The following is a 17745-nucleotide window of genomic DNA, read 5'->3' as shown; positions in this document are numbered from 1 at the left end:
GTGTGTGTTGATAAGATCAGCAAAAAATGTGCTTGCTGATGAACCCAGAGCGCCTGAACCTCCAGCAGGAGCAAAATCATCCAACACTGACTGGAGAACATATATACATTAAATCGGCACAATAATATTATTTATTTATTAGGATTTTAACATCATGTTTTACACATAAGTTGTTATTTTTTTTTATGCATTTTCCTCCCGATCTAGTGACTCAATTTGCCTTCCGCTGCTGAGAGATACCAGATTGCATCCGAGGAGAGCACGTCGCTGTACCTGCCTCTTCCGACACGTGTACAGCCCTGCTCAGGGTCCTTACACAGCGTATGAAGACCCACCCACCCACACATAGTCCGGCCCCCACCCTTCATATACGATGGCCAATTAGTATCTGCTGCAGGCACTGCCAATTATGCCCTCCAGATGGCGCCCAGCCGACCGGAAGCAACTCCTCGGTTCGAAACTCGGTGCTGGCGTGCAAGCGGAACGTCCCGCTGCGCCACCTGGGCGCCTATAAGTTTAAGTTTAATGTCAAACGCAGTCATGGACAATTTAGTATCTTTAATTAGCCTGGCTGCATGTTTTTGGACTGTGGGAGGAAACCGGAGCTCCCGGAGGAAACCCACGCAGAACAGGGAGAACATGCAAACTCCACACAGAAAGGACACAGACAGCTCCACCTGGGAATCAAACCCGGGACCTTCCTGCTGTGAGGCGACAGCGCAATCCACCGAGCCACGGTGCCACCCGATGAGCACAATGACACCATCATCATGAATGCAAACCTAGAACATCCAGCGACGGTACGAGGCTTCATGTTCTGTCTCAAATACGAAAATTCTCATCCGTGTTTTGATCCCCCCCCCCAACCCCCTCCACAGAATTGGTCGTAAGTTTTCCAAACACACCTACCCGAGTCGTGTTTTTAGCTGCTTTAAACTTCGACATATTGGACATTTTGACTAAGCGATTACTAACTGAATTGCCGTAGGATTGCTGGGACGCCTCATAGTACAAATTAACCAGTAAACGTGAGGCACGGCCGTGAATTGGGTAGGACCTTACGTATGCCTAGATGCTAGGAGACACTCCTTCAGAGGCCCTATGTCCCTTAAACATGGCCAACTGTGTCTTTAGAGTGCCCAACCAGGCCAAACTCTGGCTCTGGAGCTATGGAACTAAGGGCTAGAGCATTGCCTGTAAACTAGAGCCATTTCTCTGGTATATTAGCAAGTCAGGGTCTTTATGCAAGTTAACAGCAAGAACTTTCATGGCCAGGAGAAAGCAAACCTGCTATTAAATTCTGTACCAATACACAAACAAAACCTGTTTTCTAGATCACTAAGTGGTTTACTGTGTGTGTATGTATGTGTGTGTGTGCAGCCTCGACACACAAATTGATCCTCTAAACATCCCCAGATCTCCTCGGACAGAGATGGACGAATGATAAATGGACTGGCAAACACGTTCCCCGAAGGGAAACCAGAACGGCTCTCACTGAGCTCAGGCTTTTGTCGTCCGCTGTAAATCAAATCAACCTTGAACGCCGAGTTGCCTCTGCGACCGTACGTCCATTATGACGGGCCAGAAAACATCTTTCATGTCACATAGCAGAGCTTATAAAAGCTGCTTGCTCATCCTTACAGAGTGTATCGTAAAAGACCGGTTCCTCTGGTCCTGATCGGCGTCTGGATGCTAAAGTCGGGTGCAATTCAAACAACCAATCCACGTGTGGAATACTGGAACCCGTTTGGATATCGGTTTATTCGAATGAACCCGACCGTTCCTAGCTCGTGTGCATTTAACGTGCCAGTCTGCTGACTTGTCAGCATGTCTAAGTGTCCTTAGTCACCCAGAGATCATAGCTGCCTCAACTTCAATCCCTTTGTTCTTTTCTTTTGTTTGACTTTGATCGTGAATAATCAAGGCTCACGAAAAAAAGCAAGAAAACCAGTGTCCAAACATATGAAGCATTTGGCACATTTTCAAAAGACAGTAATGGTTTAGATTAGTTCATATCTCCCGTTTCCTTCACTGGTCACGATGAGATGGGCGCAGGGAGGTCAGCTTAGTTTATAAAACCCCATAAACAAATACAGAAACGTGTGCCGTGGCAGATTGTAAAAATGTTAACTGCACATCTTGTTTATTGTAAATCATCCACAAGGCTTAGTGACTTGCTCTAAATTCTTTGAATTGCAGCAACACTGTGGGGGAAAAAAACATGCGGGCGCATCCTTTAATGCTATTTGCGTACTGCAGCAAGCGTCATAGACCAAACAGTCTGGAAAGACGCTTTGAAGTCACGTGCTCGGATTACAGTCGATAACGAAGTCGACGGCGTTTGCGCTGGGTAGTTTAACGGTGATTTTAAATCAGACTGGAATCAGATTTACTGCATCTGTGGTGCCAACATGCAGTTTCAATGCTACATCAGAAGCTTTGGTACATGAGCAAACTGACCAAAATCTGACGTGCTATTCAATAAAGAATTAAACTAATTCTAGTGTTTATTTTTGGCCACATAAGACCTAATGTTACCTCATTTTCTCTCTAAAACTCAATATATATATATATATATATATATACACACCGATCAGCCATAACATTAAAACCACCTCCTTGTTTCTACACTCACTGTCCTTTTTATCAGCTCCACTTACCATATAGAAGCACTTTGTAGTTCTACAATTACTGACTGTAGTCCATCTGTTTCTCTACATGCTTTGTTAGCCCCCTTTCATGCTGTTCTTCAATGGTCAGGACCCCCACAGGACCACCACAGAGCAGGTATTATTTAGGTGGTGGATCATTCTCAGCACTATCATTCTTTTAAACACCTCACTGTCACTGCTGGACTGAGAATAGTCCACCAACCAAAAATATCCAGCCAACAGCACCCTGTGACCACTGATGAAGGTCTAGAAGATGACCGACTCAAACAGCAGCAATAGACGAGCGATCGTCTCTGACTTTACATCTACAAGGTAAACCAACCAGGTAGGAGTGTCTAATAGAGTGGACAGTGAGTGGACACGGTATTTAAAAACTCCAGCAGCGCTGCTGTGTCTGATCCACTCATACCAGCACAACACACACTAACACCATGTCAATCAATCACAAATACAGATTACATTGTAACACAGTTACATAAATACAGCTTTATTAATAGCCTCGGTGTTGTACCTTTTATTTTCTTTTTTTAATGTTTAATATCAGCAAATATTTATATTAATTATTACACATTTAGTTATTAAACATTGTGCAAGTATGTTACTAGAATTGACTTTCCTATGTGTATTAAACCCAATATGAATTAAAGAATCAAATGATTCTAATGAATCAATCACATGTACAAGATTCACGACTCTGAACAGCTAGATGTATCTAACCGGTGCTGGGTTCCTCCCGACACTGACAGGCGTAAATCACCCCGGGGTCTGACTTTAATAAGCACTCTTTGTAATTGTGATGAGGTAAAGCGCACAACCACTTTGAACCTTGAGGCTGATGTGCTACAATAGCGAAAGAGTACATCAAGTTCCACATGTCAGACATGAAGGGTGTTGGGTTTTTTTTAAGACGTGTTTAAGCTGTAGCAAGTTATGATGCAAAACTGGTTATTTCTACACATCTGCATTTTAGAGAAGTGGCTTAAAATGTATTATTAAAAGCTCAGATATTAAAAGCAGAGCTGCAAATTAGCCTCAGTCGGGCACAAGCCTGGATTCAAGTCTGTCACTGTTGAGAGGGACCAGGCGTATAGAAGCTTCCACAACACTGACCGCACATACTTCTCGAATTTCGTTTCAAGACAATTACCAGCAAGTAATGTACCGGCTAAAACAAAACCCATTCAGGCACTGACCCCTTTTGTCTCACCGAGCCGTTATTACGGCCTTGGACCGTTGCCCTTGGAGACCTTTCGCTAGCTTATGAATTTAGGCGTCACAAAGCGCCTCGCTCATCACGCATCGTTCACCCACAATGAGTCCCAGAGCCGAAGATCGCTCGCATGTCCCTCGGCAGGCCTGGCCGGGCAGCGTTGATAAACTTTCAGCGGTGCAGTGATGGGAGGAGCAGATAACGCACAGAAAACCCGGCGGCATTTTCAAAATTGGGACGATTATGTTGCATGTTCAGTACAATGTTTCTGTTCCTCGTGCTTACAGGCACCAGACTTTGACTTATTATTTACATTACTGTAAATTTACTTTAAGTTCTGACCAGTCTGGCTCCTCACCTTTGGCGTCCATCTTCAACCTTACCTATTCTAAAGCCATAATCATTTAACTGTAGTTAGTCCATCTACATTGGTTAAACCAGCCTTTGTTTTTCTGGAAAGGCTTTCCAGGAAAGTTCTTAGATCATTTGTGAGTTCTGGTGTTGATATGATGAGTCCTGGCTCACAGAGGGCCATTGGGGTTGAAGTCAAGGCTCCAGACAGGCCACTGGAGGTCCAACACTTCAAGTGTATCAAACCATGTCTGTATAGTCCTCACTTTGAAACTTTTAATACCAAGGGACAGTGGTGGCTCAGTGGTTCTGGTACTGGACTAGTAATAAGAAGGTAAACTGTTTAAGCCCCACCACTGCCAAGTTGCCACAGTTGTACCCATGAGCGCGGCCCTTAACCATCAACTGGTCAAACTGTATTCAGTCATACTTGCTTACTAAGTCACTTATCCTAATCAGGGTCATAGGGGTGCTGGAGCCTATCCCAGCTCTCAATGGGCACAAGGCACACAGAAACACCTCGCACACACACACATCTCCAATTAACCTGACTGTTTTTGGACTGTAGGAGGAAACCAGAGCTCCAACCGGAGAACATGCAAACTCCACACAGAAGGAACCCAGACTGCTCCATCTGGGAATCAAACCCAGGACTCAGGAAAGGTTCCTGAATCAAGCCCACCACTGCCAAGTTGCCACTTTTGGACCCCTGAACAAGGTCCAAAGCCTCCACTGGTCAAACTGTATTCAGTCATAACTCACCCACTCACTAAGCCGCTTATTCTAAACTGGTCTATCGTAAACTGGTGCTACCGACCAAGCCACCATCCCGCTTTGGGTCATAACTGTACGCCGCATTGTAAATGCAAGTTAATACAACTAGTGTTAAGGCCTCATACTCCTAATTAGGCTGTAGATAATTATATATGCACCGTTATGAATATATTTATGCATTTACACAAACTAAACGTGAGAAAATGACTGACAGGATGTTAAAGTTTAACCACAAATTCACACGCAGTTCCTTCAGATGCAGGACTGAGGGTCAAAACTCTGAACATTGTGTGATTTTCACTTTGTGGACGAAACACTGAACTCTTGAGGTATCAAATGTATTTTAAATACTTATTTAAAATGTCTAAAACGTTTGTCTTTTGGTGAAGATCGAAGCTCTTGTGTAGCTCTTGACCGTAGAACAGCAAACGCGCTTATTAAGGATGCCAACCACGCCGTATACGAGACTGTTTATGGCTGTGTCTCAATCCGCATGTGGCTCACTACACAGTGGAGTCCGAATAATTCCTGCTGACACGTATAAAACTCCTGACTTTGTGTGTAAATCTGTAAAGTTTCTGACATTATTATTATGAGATATACAGACAGTACATCGATGAATTAATGAGAGTTAAGAGTACATGTAGGGTACTAGTGTGCACTTGTTAGTGTCATGCGCTGCAAATTCGGACGCGAGCGTGAGTACATTCAAACCGGTGGAGCAAATCTGGCGTCAGTTCATTACAAGTACATCTGCAGAGTGACTGAAACACATGCATTAGTGAGAAAAACAAAGTCATGCGTTATTTTCCAGTTTGTGCTGCAATTCATTCCACCAAAATAAAGAAAATAAATCAATAAAAAAAAACATCTAGCGCTACCTTCTCGCTGAGATGAACAATTTGGTCCATTTTTGCTTCATCTTGAAGAAGCTCTTGTAGTTCGCTTGTGCTCAAGACCCTGTACCCGTCCGGGCAAGAGTTCACTTCCCTCTTTTGGGACATGGTAGTCCCCGTGAGGAACGGATTAAAGCAGCCGGGTTAACATGTCTGTGGAGTCAGGCACCGAGAAGAACCGAACCGGAGAGCTGCTGTACTGAGATCTGCAGTAGTAGTAAAGAGAGGAGGAGGAGGAGGTGGAGGTGGTGGAGGAGGTCTCATCTGTATGAAGCTCAGCAGTGTTCGCAGACAATGTAGGAACATTCACACGTTTCAAAACGACGTCTCCTCTAGCCACAAGTGGGCGATGTACCCACGGTGAAAGAAACAATACAGTTCATTCAGACCTTCCTAGTGTTTAAAGTGCTGCACTAGTAATCAGAAGGTTACCAGTTCAAGCCCCACCACAGACAAATTGCCTGTTGAGCCTTCGATTGCTTAAACTGTATCCAATCATAATCGTGCACCACTATAAAACTCACACAAGCACAACAGTTCTCACAAACATTTTTGCATTGCCTTGCAAAAAAATGTGCAACACATTCCACAGTACTGTACACTTTTTTATTTCCAAGTTTTAATACATATTAATATAAAAATTTGATATCTCTACAATCTTGAAGCTGCTGCAATGTTGTTTCCCCCCCCTGTGGGATAATAAAAGGCTAGTTTATAGCTCAGTGGTTAAGGTACTGGACTAGTAAACAGAAGGTTGCCGCTTCAAGCCCCGCCACCACCAAGTTGCCACTGTTGGGTCCCTGAGCAAGGCCCTTAACCCTCAATTGCTCATTGTGTAAGTCGCTTTGGATAAAAGCGTCTGCTAAATGTAAATGTACAGTAGTTTATCCTCTATTACTCTTTACTCCACTATTATAGAAATACATGTGGTACAAATGACTTGCTATTGACTTAGTATCTCAGCTTGATGAATGGTCAGTGCACAGTGTCAGCTATTTTACTGAAGCAGAGGAACACTTGCTCATGGGTCCAACAGTGACACACCTTCATTTCTGAACACCTTAATGTCTGATTGACATTATGCTGCCTCTGCCTTAAGGTCTAACACCAGAGGGGTTTTTTTTATACAAACTTCCACAATACATAAAAATAAACAGCTAAATCTTTACTATATACTGTATATATACGCACTTTTTATTGTGTTTATATTAGTATTTTGCTGTAGGTTAACATGCATTTGGTACTCAAATAAATCCTCAAATAAGTTGTACTCAATGCTCAAATAAAGTACTCAAATAAGTCGGGGTTTTTACAGCATTAAGAGTTTTAATTTCCTGCCGTTACAAACAAGGTTCAATGGAAAATAAATGAGTAGTGCTGTTGCCTAGCAAGGTCCTAAGCAAGAAGGGCCTAAGTTTGATTCCCTGGCTGGGCAGCCAGGGTCCTTTCTGTGTGGAGTTAGTATGTTCTCCCTGTATCCGTGTGGGTTTTCTTTGGGTGCTCAGGTTTCCTCCACAAGTACAAAAACATAAAGTCAGACTAATTGGAACTACTATGTACTAATGTGTGATTGCCTTAATGCCTTGTGAGACTGGAGACCTGACTTTTTCTGCCCAATAATCCTGACCCACAAGATCCTGACCAGGATAAAGCAGTGACAAAACAGACAGTGAATAAATACATAAATCAATTAATAAATGGGAAAGACATTTGGGGTAGTTGTAGCCTAATGGTTAAGGTCCTGGTGCAGTAATCTAAAGGTTGCCAGTTCAAGCCCCACCACTGCCAGGTTGTCACTGTTGGGCCCTTGAGCAAGGCCCTTAACCCTTAATTGCTTAGACTGTATTCTGTCACAGTACTGTAAGTTGCTTTGGATAAAAGCGTCTGCTAAATGCTGAAAATTTAAATGCTTTAAGCATCAAGTGGTGCAAACCGTTGCACCACATGCGTAAGTTGTGTACTGATCGTACATCATCTGATTTAAAATGAAATGTGTGATTGTGTGATGCTCTAAGACTAACGTGTGCCCTGTCCTTGTTTTGAATCCCCAGTTTGTGAAGTAGGCAGGGTGGAAAACAGTTAAGGTTTGTTTGTTTATTAGGATTTTAACGTCATGTTTTACACTTTTGGTTACATTCATGACAGGAACGGTAGTTACTCACTACACAAGATTTATCAGTTCACAAGGTTATATATCGAACACAGTCATGGATGATTTAGTGTCTCTAATTCACCTCACTTGCACGTCTTTGGACTGTGGGAGGAAACCGGAGCGCCCGGAGGAAACCTGGAGAACATGCAAACTCTACACAGAAAGGACCCGAACCGCCCCACCTGGGGATCGAGCTGTGAGGCGACAGTGCTACCCACTTAGCCACCGCGCCGCCCTAAGGTTAAGGTACTGGGATAGTAATCAGAAGGTTGCTGGTTCCAGGTTGCTGCTGTTGGGCCCTTGAGCAAGGCCCTTAACCCTCAATTGCTCAGAATGTATACCGTCACACTACTGTAAGTCACTTTGGATGAATGTAAATGTAAAACGAGAGCATTCCGGATGAAAACTACACTTCCCGTGATCCTTCAGTCCAGACGCTAAAATCCTCGTTATCATCCTGCGCCAGGACACAGAACCATGGCGGCACTAACAGGAGAGCGGTGGAGGGAATTGTTACCTGGTCATGAAGTCTTTCAGAAATTACAGGAGAAACTGAGTTTAGAACCACAGGGGACGAGCAGAAGAATCGCTAAGAATCTTAGTTTCTGTTTAAACGGGGATTTGTTTGTGTGGGATAATGTGGAGAGCGTGTTTTATACTACAAACCTCCGGCTGCTCAACTCTGAGCCGACCGCAGATTCGGCCAAATACCAGGTCAGAAATGTTACTTATTCTGCTTATATACAGTCTGTTTATTTTATAACTAAGTGCTAGTTCCTATTTAGTTTTTTATTCATTCCCATGAGAGCATAAGCTACTGGAAACAGTATATATTGTTTATATTTATGAAGCTAACAGGCTAGGCTAACATGCTAAACATGTCAGTGTCTGATAAACAAACAAACAAACATTAAACTGACTGAACCAACAGCTTATTATACAGTAAAGAACCTTTTGTTCGGGGCATTAGATTTACATTTTTGGTATTTAGCAGACACAAAGCTACGTGCAGTACTGTGACAGTAAACTATCTAAGTTAAGTTGAGGGTTAAGGGCCTTGATGAAGGGCCCAACAGTGGCAACCTGGCAGTGGCTAGGTTGCCAGATAGATTAGATTCAACTTTATTGTCATTGCTCAGTACAGGTACAAGGCAACGAAATGCAGTCACCATCTATCTACCAGAGTGCAAATAGTAGCACTGTGCAAGCATGGGGCAAGACGTAGCCTAGGTTAAGATACTGGACTAGTAACCAGAAGGTCGCTGGTTCAAGCCCCACCACTGCCAGGTTGCTACTGTTGGGCCCTTGAGCAAGGCCCTTAACCCTCAGTTGCTCAGACTGTATACTGTAACTGTAATGTAAGTTGCTTTGGATAAAGGCGTCTGCTAAATGCTGAAAATGTAAAAAACAGAGAATGTCAGTAAAGTTACATTCTATGAGTAATATGGGATTAGTGAAGTGTTATATTATAATAATAACAGTAATATTAATAAAAGATGTGTAAATAGATAACTATATAACTGTAACTATACAACTATAACTATATAAGGACATTGCTAAATAACTATAACTACATGTGTAACTATAACTACACTATATGTATGACAGTTGTGTAAAGTAAAGCAAGTAATAAATAATAAATAATAATAACAGTAATAACAGAAGGTCTGGATCAATTTGATAGATGTACTGATGATTTTAAATAAAGTTTTATTAGCTTCAGTTTGTCCCAGTGTTCTCTGACGTCTTGTACTGCACAGTTTAATTAATAAAGATCTAATCTCCGTCTACAGACGTTGCTGTGCATCAACCCACCTCTGTTTGAAGTGTGCCAGGTTCTGCTCAGCCCCACTCTATATCACGTGGCTCTCATTGGTCAGCGTGGGGCCACCGTGCTGGAGTTACCCCAACGCTGGGGCAAGAAATCCGAGTTTGAAGGTGGACGCTGCGATATCAACTGCAAGTGAGTTCAATAATAGGCTGAATACTGTTGCTCTGTGGTCCAGTATCCTAATAGTTTCTATGGTTCATATTATTTTATAATCAGGGTCTGATTTGTGGGTAGAATTAGCAAATGCATCCTGTTCTCATCTCAAAAAAAGCATAATGAAGTCAATCTAAGCAAATCTGAGCCCCCAAAATGTATTGAAGTCTGATCAAATGTTTGTGGACGTGTATTAGAGCAATGGAGTGAGCGTGTGTACAGCAAGGGCTCACCAACCTTCATTCATTTGCTACCTTACAATGCTGTGAAACGGCTGTCTAGACATACAGATCAAACACAAGTTAGCATGTGCTTTCTTGTCAAGTGAATCATTAAAAACATTTGAAATTCTGCTCGGTCGAATGATTGATTGTCTGCTCCCGATCAGGACTTTGCCTGTAGCCGAGCGCTTCTTCACCAGCTCCACCTCGGTGACCCTCCGCCAGGCCGCTTGGTACCCCAGTGAGACAGAGGAGCCTCACCTGGTCCTGCTCACCTCAGACAACACCATCAGGTAGCTCCCAGCAGGCTTAAATGCACAAAATATCACAAAATATCACAAAATATCACAAAATATCACAAAACTAGACATTTGTGCGTCCATTTAAACCGTATAAACGTTTTTCTGTAGGTTCTACAGCCTAAAAGAGCCTCACACTCCAGCTCGAGTGCTTTCGGTGTCGAAGTCTGAAGAGGAAAGCAGCATGCACTCCAGAGGGTAAGAACGTTCGTGGTTACTCGGAGGCTCTACTGATTTAGCAACGTAGGAGGCGAAAATCTGACCTGGATGTTTCCTGCAGCCGCTCGTACGCAGCCTCGCTGGGCGAGATCGCCGTGGCGTTCGATTTTGGCTCGCTGGTGGACACCCCTCGGCAGCTGGCGAACCTGAAGCTGAAGGAAAACCTGCTGGTTTATCCGCTTTACATCCTGTATGAAAATGGAGAGACTTTCCTGAGCTACACATCACTCTCATACAGGTACGGCTTTTAACCTGTATCCTTACAGTTTAGAATTTATAGCCGTGTCTGTGTGTATGAGCTTGTTGTCCGTTGTTAACGTTGATCTCGGTTTGTCTGTGTGCATGTCAGTAACCTGGGTAAACTCCTGGGTCCCCTGCCCATGTACCCGGCAGCCGAGGACAACTACGGCTACGACGCCTGCGCCGTGCTGTGCCTGCCGTGTGTCCCCAACATTCTGGTGATCGCCACCGAGACCGGGATGCTCTATCACTGTGTGGTGTTAGAGGCAGAAGAAGAGGAAGATGGTGGAGTGAGTACCAACCAAAAAACATCACTGATCGTGTGATATAGCATTTATATTGTGTAGGTTGTTTTTTTGTGTTCATATGGATAGGCATGAGTACTCTAGCACCAGATTAATGTTTGTTTGATCCCGGCTTTGCTAAGCAGCCACTGTTGGGCCCTGTTGGGTGTTGTACATGCAGGCAATAAGCGTACCATCGGATGCCCTACCACGTGCATGTCAAATTAAGCCGAACATTTATTTCTGTAACCTGTCACTATTTGTACTGTATTTAAATTGATCACACGTCTACCGATGTAGCCGGAAATCACCCGCATGCAAGCCTGCAAGGGTTTCATACTGAAGCCACAGCCACCCCTGCAGCCTTTAGTAGAACGTTATAAGGAATATGGGATTTTTTTTCGGTTGTGATGCTATATATCTGTGTTTGGCTTTGTGTGTGTGTGTAGCATGTAGAACGCTGGTCCCGAGGCTCAGAGACGGTGCCGTCGCTTTACATATTCGAGTGCGTGGAGCTGGAGCTCACGCTCAAACTGCCCGCGGGAGACGAAGAGGAACCAGCCGAGTCCGATTTCAGCTGCCCTGTCAGATTACACCGAGGTCTGATCTGATCAAGCCCAAACTCACTTCATGCATAGTTTTATATTAAACACAGCCTGAGCGTTAGAGGTGTGTTCTCAGTTCTCTATTTGTTTGTGGTTTTGTGTTTTAGACCCTCTGTGCCAGCACAGGTACCACTGTACCCACGAGGCAGGGGTTCACAGTGTGGGATTAACCTGGTTTAACAAACTTCACAAGTTCCTCCAGTCAGGCAAGTGTAGCCCATCACTCGTAGCTTTGAACCTTGTATCTTGAAATTCTTAGTATTTAATACGGCCATATTTCAGACACAAAGTGTGTGTGTGTGTGTGTGTACACAGATGAGGAGGATAAGGACAGCCTGCAGGATCTGGCAGCTGAACACCGCTGTGTTGTGGAGCACATCCTCTGCACCAGACCCCTCAACAGCAGGTGGATGTGCAGATTTACTTAACATCTCGTGACGGATTGTAAATCGTTTCCCTTCACTGACGACTGATTTCCGTTCCAGTTCTCCAGCTCCAGTTCGGGGTTTCTGGATCGTGTCTGATCTGTCTCTGGGCGCCACCATGATCTGCATCAGCAGCACGTACGAGTGTCTCCTGCTCCCTCTGCTGTACGAGACTCTTTAGCGTTCACGCGCGCGTTCGTTGCGCACCCGCTCGTTTTTGTGATGCTCTGATGGGCTGGTCATGTGACGGCACCACGGCGTATCGGCTCACAGACCGCGGGTCAAGAACTTCGGTTCACGTTTACATTATGTATCAGATTGGGGGGGGGAAATGGGATCAGACGTGTCCGTAACGTTTACACAAAGCGGTACTCAAAAATCATCCAGTGAGCGGCAGTTCTGAGCTTTTATGTGTTTATAATTGAAATAACTGCATGATACAGGAGCAGTAAGGCATTTATACAAGCTGTAGTAGTGGAAGAAGACAGCATCAGGTTCCATCAGGAATCTAAAACTACAGTGGGCACAGGCTCACCAGTGGGCGCAGGCTTTCTGTTCCACTGACCAAATTGCCGCTTACTTGATGTTTTTCCCAGATGTTAGAACCTATTGTGTGTGAATCGTACAGCGACCACACCTCTGCCGAACTTGCCGTGCTCTGACTTTTGAATGCATGTTTTGATGCGCTGCCCCGCTGTCACATGACCTGCCACCGAACGCATGCAATAGATCAGTACTAACGTTAGCGGCCTCGACGATTTATGGGCGTTTCCCGTGTCTGTTCACGTTGCAGGAGTTCCTTCCGGCCGCCCTCCCCCCCCCTCCTGTGCTCCCGCGCGGGTGCGGACGAGGGCTCCGTCAGCTCCCCCCTGCGCGGACTTGCTCACGACTCGTTCGTGCAGCACATCAGGAACATCCTGGCCCGCAGCACCAGCAATCCACTCATGCTGAGGTAGGATACTTCCCTCCGTATCATATTTTATCATTTGATTTTTAGTCCCAGTGATGTAACGCACGGGGCGGTCTGTGTTTCAGGGCCGGCAATAAGGACTCCTCGCCTCCGACGCCGGAGTGTCTGCAGCTGCTGAGCAGGGCCACGCAGGTCTTTCGGGAGGAGTACATCCTCAAGCTGGACCTGGCTTGTGAAGAAGTGCAGAAAAGGTGACGGTTTAAATGTTTAGGCCACAGCCGTCCGATCGCCCCTTGAATTATTACAATAACAGTCAAGTCAGGACAGGCGTCGTACGACGCCTGTCCTGACTTGACTGTTATTGTAATAATTCAAGGGGCGATCGGACGGCTAGGGTGAAAATGTGCCCCTTGCTGTCTTTTGCACCCTGACATGGGGGTGAAGCTTGTAAAACTAGTACTAGATCCTCGTAAGACGAGTAGCAGTTATTATATTACTTGGTCCAAATACTTTTGGCCACATAGTGTCCTTGCTTCCGGTGTCCTAAATAGTGCTGGATCCACTGTGTCCCTGATTTTGTTGTAATTATTGCTGCTGTTTGCACATCTGTTTGTATTACAGAGTAAAACTTCTGAGCACCCAGAAGAAAAAACAGCTGGAGGACCTCGCACGGTGCAGAGAGGACAGGTAACCATACAAAGTATTTCCAGATAAATCAATATACCCCCCTTTCCTGCCCCCCTTTTATTTTTTTGAGTTGGCCGTTGTTGAATCATACCAAATGTTCGTGTTAAGAACTCTCACTGTAATTCAGTGAAGTGCTGTAAGATAAATCAAATACACCAGGCTGCCAGAAGTATGTGGACACTCTTCATAACCATGACGTTTTATCCTTTAGTCACCCCCATTGTATTTACAGGTGTGTAAAAGAAATGACATTCCATTAAATATATGGTGATCGGGTGGTGCAGTGGGGTCCAGGTTCGAATCTCGGTACATAACACGATTGGTCCATGTCTAAGGGAGGGTGGCTTGGTTAAAGCCGTGTATTGGGATGGATTGGCACACCGAGTACAGGGTATTTCTGCCCTGCGCCTCAGTGTTTACTGGTAAAATGGACCCTGACCAGGATAAAGCGTGACTGGGTGTGAAAGAGTCCAGATCTCGATGTTTTTCAACAGTGTTGGAATGAATATGATGTAGATTGCAATGCAAGCCAGGGACAAGCTTTTACAGATGAGTTGATTCTGCAAGGAAAGTTTGGGTGTGGATCAGGTGTCTACATACTTTTGGTCATACACAGTACATCAGAGCTCATCCTCGGTCATTAGTTTACATTTCCCAGCAACTTTGATTAAATGTCGTGTTGTATTAAACAGAAAGAGCCTAAGGGAGGCAGCAGAGCGCCTGGCGGAGAGGTACGAAGATGCCAGATATCGGCAGGAAGCCATCGTGAACAGGTTGGTTGGTGGTTTTAACTCCCAAACTTCTCTGAAACTGGAAATGTCGACTGACTTGTGGGTTCCGGTTCTGTGTGTGTGTGTGAAGGATGAAGCACGTGTTGAGCAGCCTGCGCAGTCAGCTTCCTGTGCTGTCCGACAGCGAGAAGGACATGAAGAAAGAGCTGCAGATCATCAACGACCAGCTGCGGCATCTGGAAAACGGCATCACGCAGGTCGGTCCCACAGATTTACCAGTTAAAAAGTAGCCAGTCCATTATAGGGGCCACTCCGCCGAATCGGTGCCATTTCCATCCCCAGGACATTATAAATGTAAGTAAGTAAGTAAGTAAATTTTATTTATAAAGCACTCTTAAAACAACTTACGTTGACCAAAGTGCTGTACATCGAATAAGCATACATAACACAACATTATATTAAAAAAGTAAGAACCAAATAAAAATACAGAGTAAGAGACAAAATAAAACAGATAAAAATAGACTAAACAATTAAAATTAACACAGCTCCTCACTGTTCAAATGCCAGCTTATAAAGGTATGTTTTTAGGAGTGATTTAATTAATGTATATAAATGTATCTGAAAATAAACGTTTGAATACATTTTTAATTAAGCAAAGCATCCTGATGACCTCTGTGTACAGGTGAACATGAAGAAGGAATACCAGAAGAAGCAGATGGATAAAGGGGCGATGCCAGCTCGCTCCACCATAGCACTGAACGTTCACCAGAGGAAGTGTATTCAGGGTGTCCTCAAGGAGCAGTAAGTCTACACACACACACACACACATTCATAACACACACACACATTCAATTATAATACACAAACACACATTAATACACACACGTTTACACATTCATAACACACACACACGCACACATTCATTTATAATACACACACACGCACACATTCATTTATAATACACACACACCTGCATAACTCACACACACATTTATTCATCACACATTCATTTATAACACACACTCATTCATAATACACACACACATTCACATTTATAACACACACTCATTCATAATACACACACACATTCACATTTATAACACACACTCATTCATAATACACACACACATTCACATTTATAACACACACTCATTCATAATACACACACACATTCACATTTATAACACACACTCATTCATAATACACACACACATTCACATTTATAACACACACTCATTCATAATACACACACACATTCACATTTATAACACACACTCATTCATAATACACACACACATTCACATTTATAACACACACACACATTCATTCATAACATACACACACCTTCATAACTTATACACACTCATTTGTAACACACACTCATTCATAATACACACACTTATTCATAATACACACACACATTCACATTTATAACACACACACTTATTCATAATACACACTTTCATAACACACACATTCATTTATAATACACACACACCTGCATAACTCACACACACATTTATTCATCACACATTCATTTATAACACGCACACACACATTTATTCATAATACACACTCATTCATAATACACACTCATTCATAATACACACTCATTCATAATACACACACATTCACATTTATAACACACACACACACATTCATTCATAACATACACACACCTTCATAACTTACACACTCATTTATAATACACACTCATTTATAATACACACACACTTATTCATAATACACAATTTCATAACACACACACTCATTCATAATACACACACATTCATAATACACACACGCACACATTCATTTATAATACACACACACCTGCATAACTCACACACACATTTATTCATCACACATTCATTTATAACACACACACACATTCATTCATAACATACACACACCTTCATAACTTATACACACTCATTTGTAACACACACTCATTCATAATACACACACACTTATTCATAATACACACACATTCACATTTATAATACACACACACTTATTCATAATACACACTTTCATAACACACACACATTCATAATACACACACCTTCATAACTTACACACTCATTTATAACACACTCATTCATAATACACACACATTCACATTCATAACACACACACACTCATTCATAATACACACACATTCATAACACTTACACTCATTTATTCATAATACACACACATTCATAACACTTACACTCATTTATTCATAATACACACACATTCATAACACTTACACTCATTTATTCATAATACACACACATTCATTTATAACACTCACATTCACACATCCATAATACACACACTTATTCATAATACACGCACCTTCATCACACACACATTCCTGACCATGATCAAGGCGTTTGTAGGGAGCGGTCATGATGTCGAATCGATGTTATTCCTCCCAGCATGACCAGTACCCTTTGGTTCGTTTCTCTTTTCAGGGGTGACCACATTGCTGACATGATGAAGCAGATCAAAGACATCAAGAACCAGTTCAGTTTCTGAAAAGCAGAAGTGAGCCGTAGAGCTCCGATTACGTGGAACAGAGTCGCATTTGTTTGTTACAGTGCAGGCGGCAGCACATGACCAAATTAAACATCTAAATAGAGCTACAGCAAAGCCTGGTGAGAAGCGTTCGCAGAGGAGTGGTGGCTGTTATAGCTGAAAATATCACCTAGAGGTCGCTGTTTTAATACCGTTTGTTTTTGGTCATATAGTGTATAGAAAATAAGCCCGTTTATAAATCTTGTTCTATAGAAATATTTTGTAATACACAGTTGAATTCATTATTAATAGAATTTGCTCAGTAATGGAATTGTACAGCTGCCAGATTCTCTCACCACCACTGGATACTGGATTTCTGTTCTCCGCATGTATACTGAATGTAGTTCCTTTCCTGCACTTAAGGAAGTGTGTTTCTGTATACAGTCATCTAAAGCTTTTCTACATTGTGTACGACTGTTTGTCTCCTGTGAGAATAAAATGTTTTGTACATTTAATAACAGCTGTGATTTGCAATTTTATTTGTGGACAGTATGATGGTTCAGGTGAGCATCTTCACACT

The 17745-nt window shown here is 43.1% G+C and overlaps 2 protein-coding genes across 3 annotated transcripts in view; one reads left to right on the top strand and one right to left on the bottom strand.

Annotated features, from left to right (window-relative positions):
• vps37d (VPS37D subunit of ESCRT-I) overlaps window positions 1-6076 on the bottom strand; it is a 29820-nt gene extending 23744 nt beyond the window's left edge. Inside the window, exon 1 of the mRNA XM_062988667.1 lies at window positions 5889-6076. Within this exon, the coding sequence (XP_062844737.1) occupies window positions 5889-6011 (123 nt within the window). The 5' untranslated portion in view covers window positions 6012-6076. The remainder of the gene's footprint in view (window positions 1-5888) is intronic.
• Window positions 6077-8523: 2447 nt separating this feature from the next.
• On the top strand, window positions 8524-17683 carry nup88 (nucleoporin 88). Of its 2 annotated transcripts, none has more exons than XM_062988628.1 (17): window positions 8524-8769; window positions 9849-10018; window positions 10428-10553; window positions 10671-10757; window positions 10840-11016; window positions 11128-11308; window positions 11752-11902; window positions 12015-12113; window positions 12223-12313; window positions 12393-12470; window positions 13126-13284; window positions 13368-13493; window positions 13864-13929; window positions 14622-14702; window positions 14791-14917; window positions 15343-15461; window positions 17123-17683. In XM_062988628.1, exons 1-17 carry the CDS (start codon window positions 8533-8535, stop codon window positions 17184-17186), a joined length of 2139 nt encoding a protein of 712 aa, XP_062844698.1. In that variant the 5' UTR covers window positions 8524-8532; the 3' UTR covers window positions 17187-17683. The 2 variants fall into 2 exon arrangements, with proteins under 2 accessions (XP_062844698.1, XP_062844697.1); XM_062988627.1 differs by having other exon boundaries at window positions 12393-12497.
• Window positions 17684-17745: the final 62 nt, after the last annotated feature.

This window comes from Trichomycterus rosablanca, chromosome 26 (assembly GCF_030014385.1).
Source record: "Trichomycterus rosablanca isolate fTriRos1 chromosome 26, fTriRos1.hap1, whole genome shotgun sequence".
NCBI lineage: Eukaryota > Metazoa > Chordata > Actinopteri > Siluriformes > Trichomycteridae > Trichomycterus > Trichomycterus rosablanca.
The sequence above is the reverse complement of the archived record's forward strand: the minus strand, read 5'-3'. Positions and strand labels throughout refer to the sequence as shown.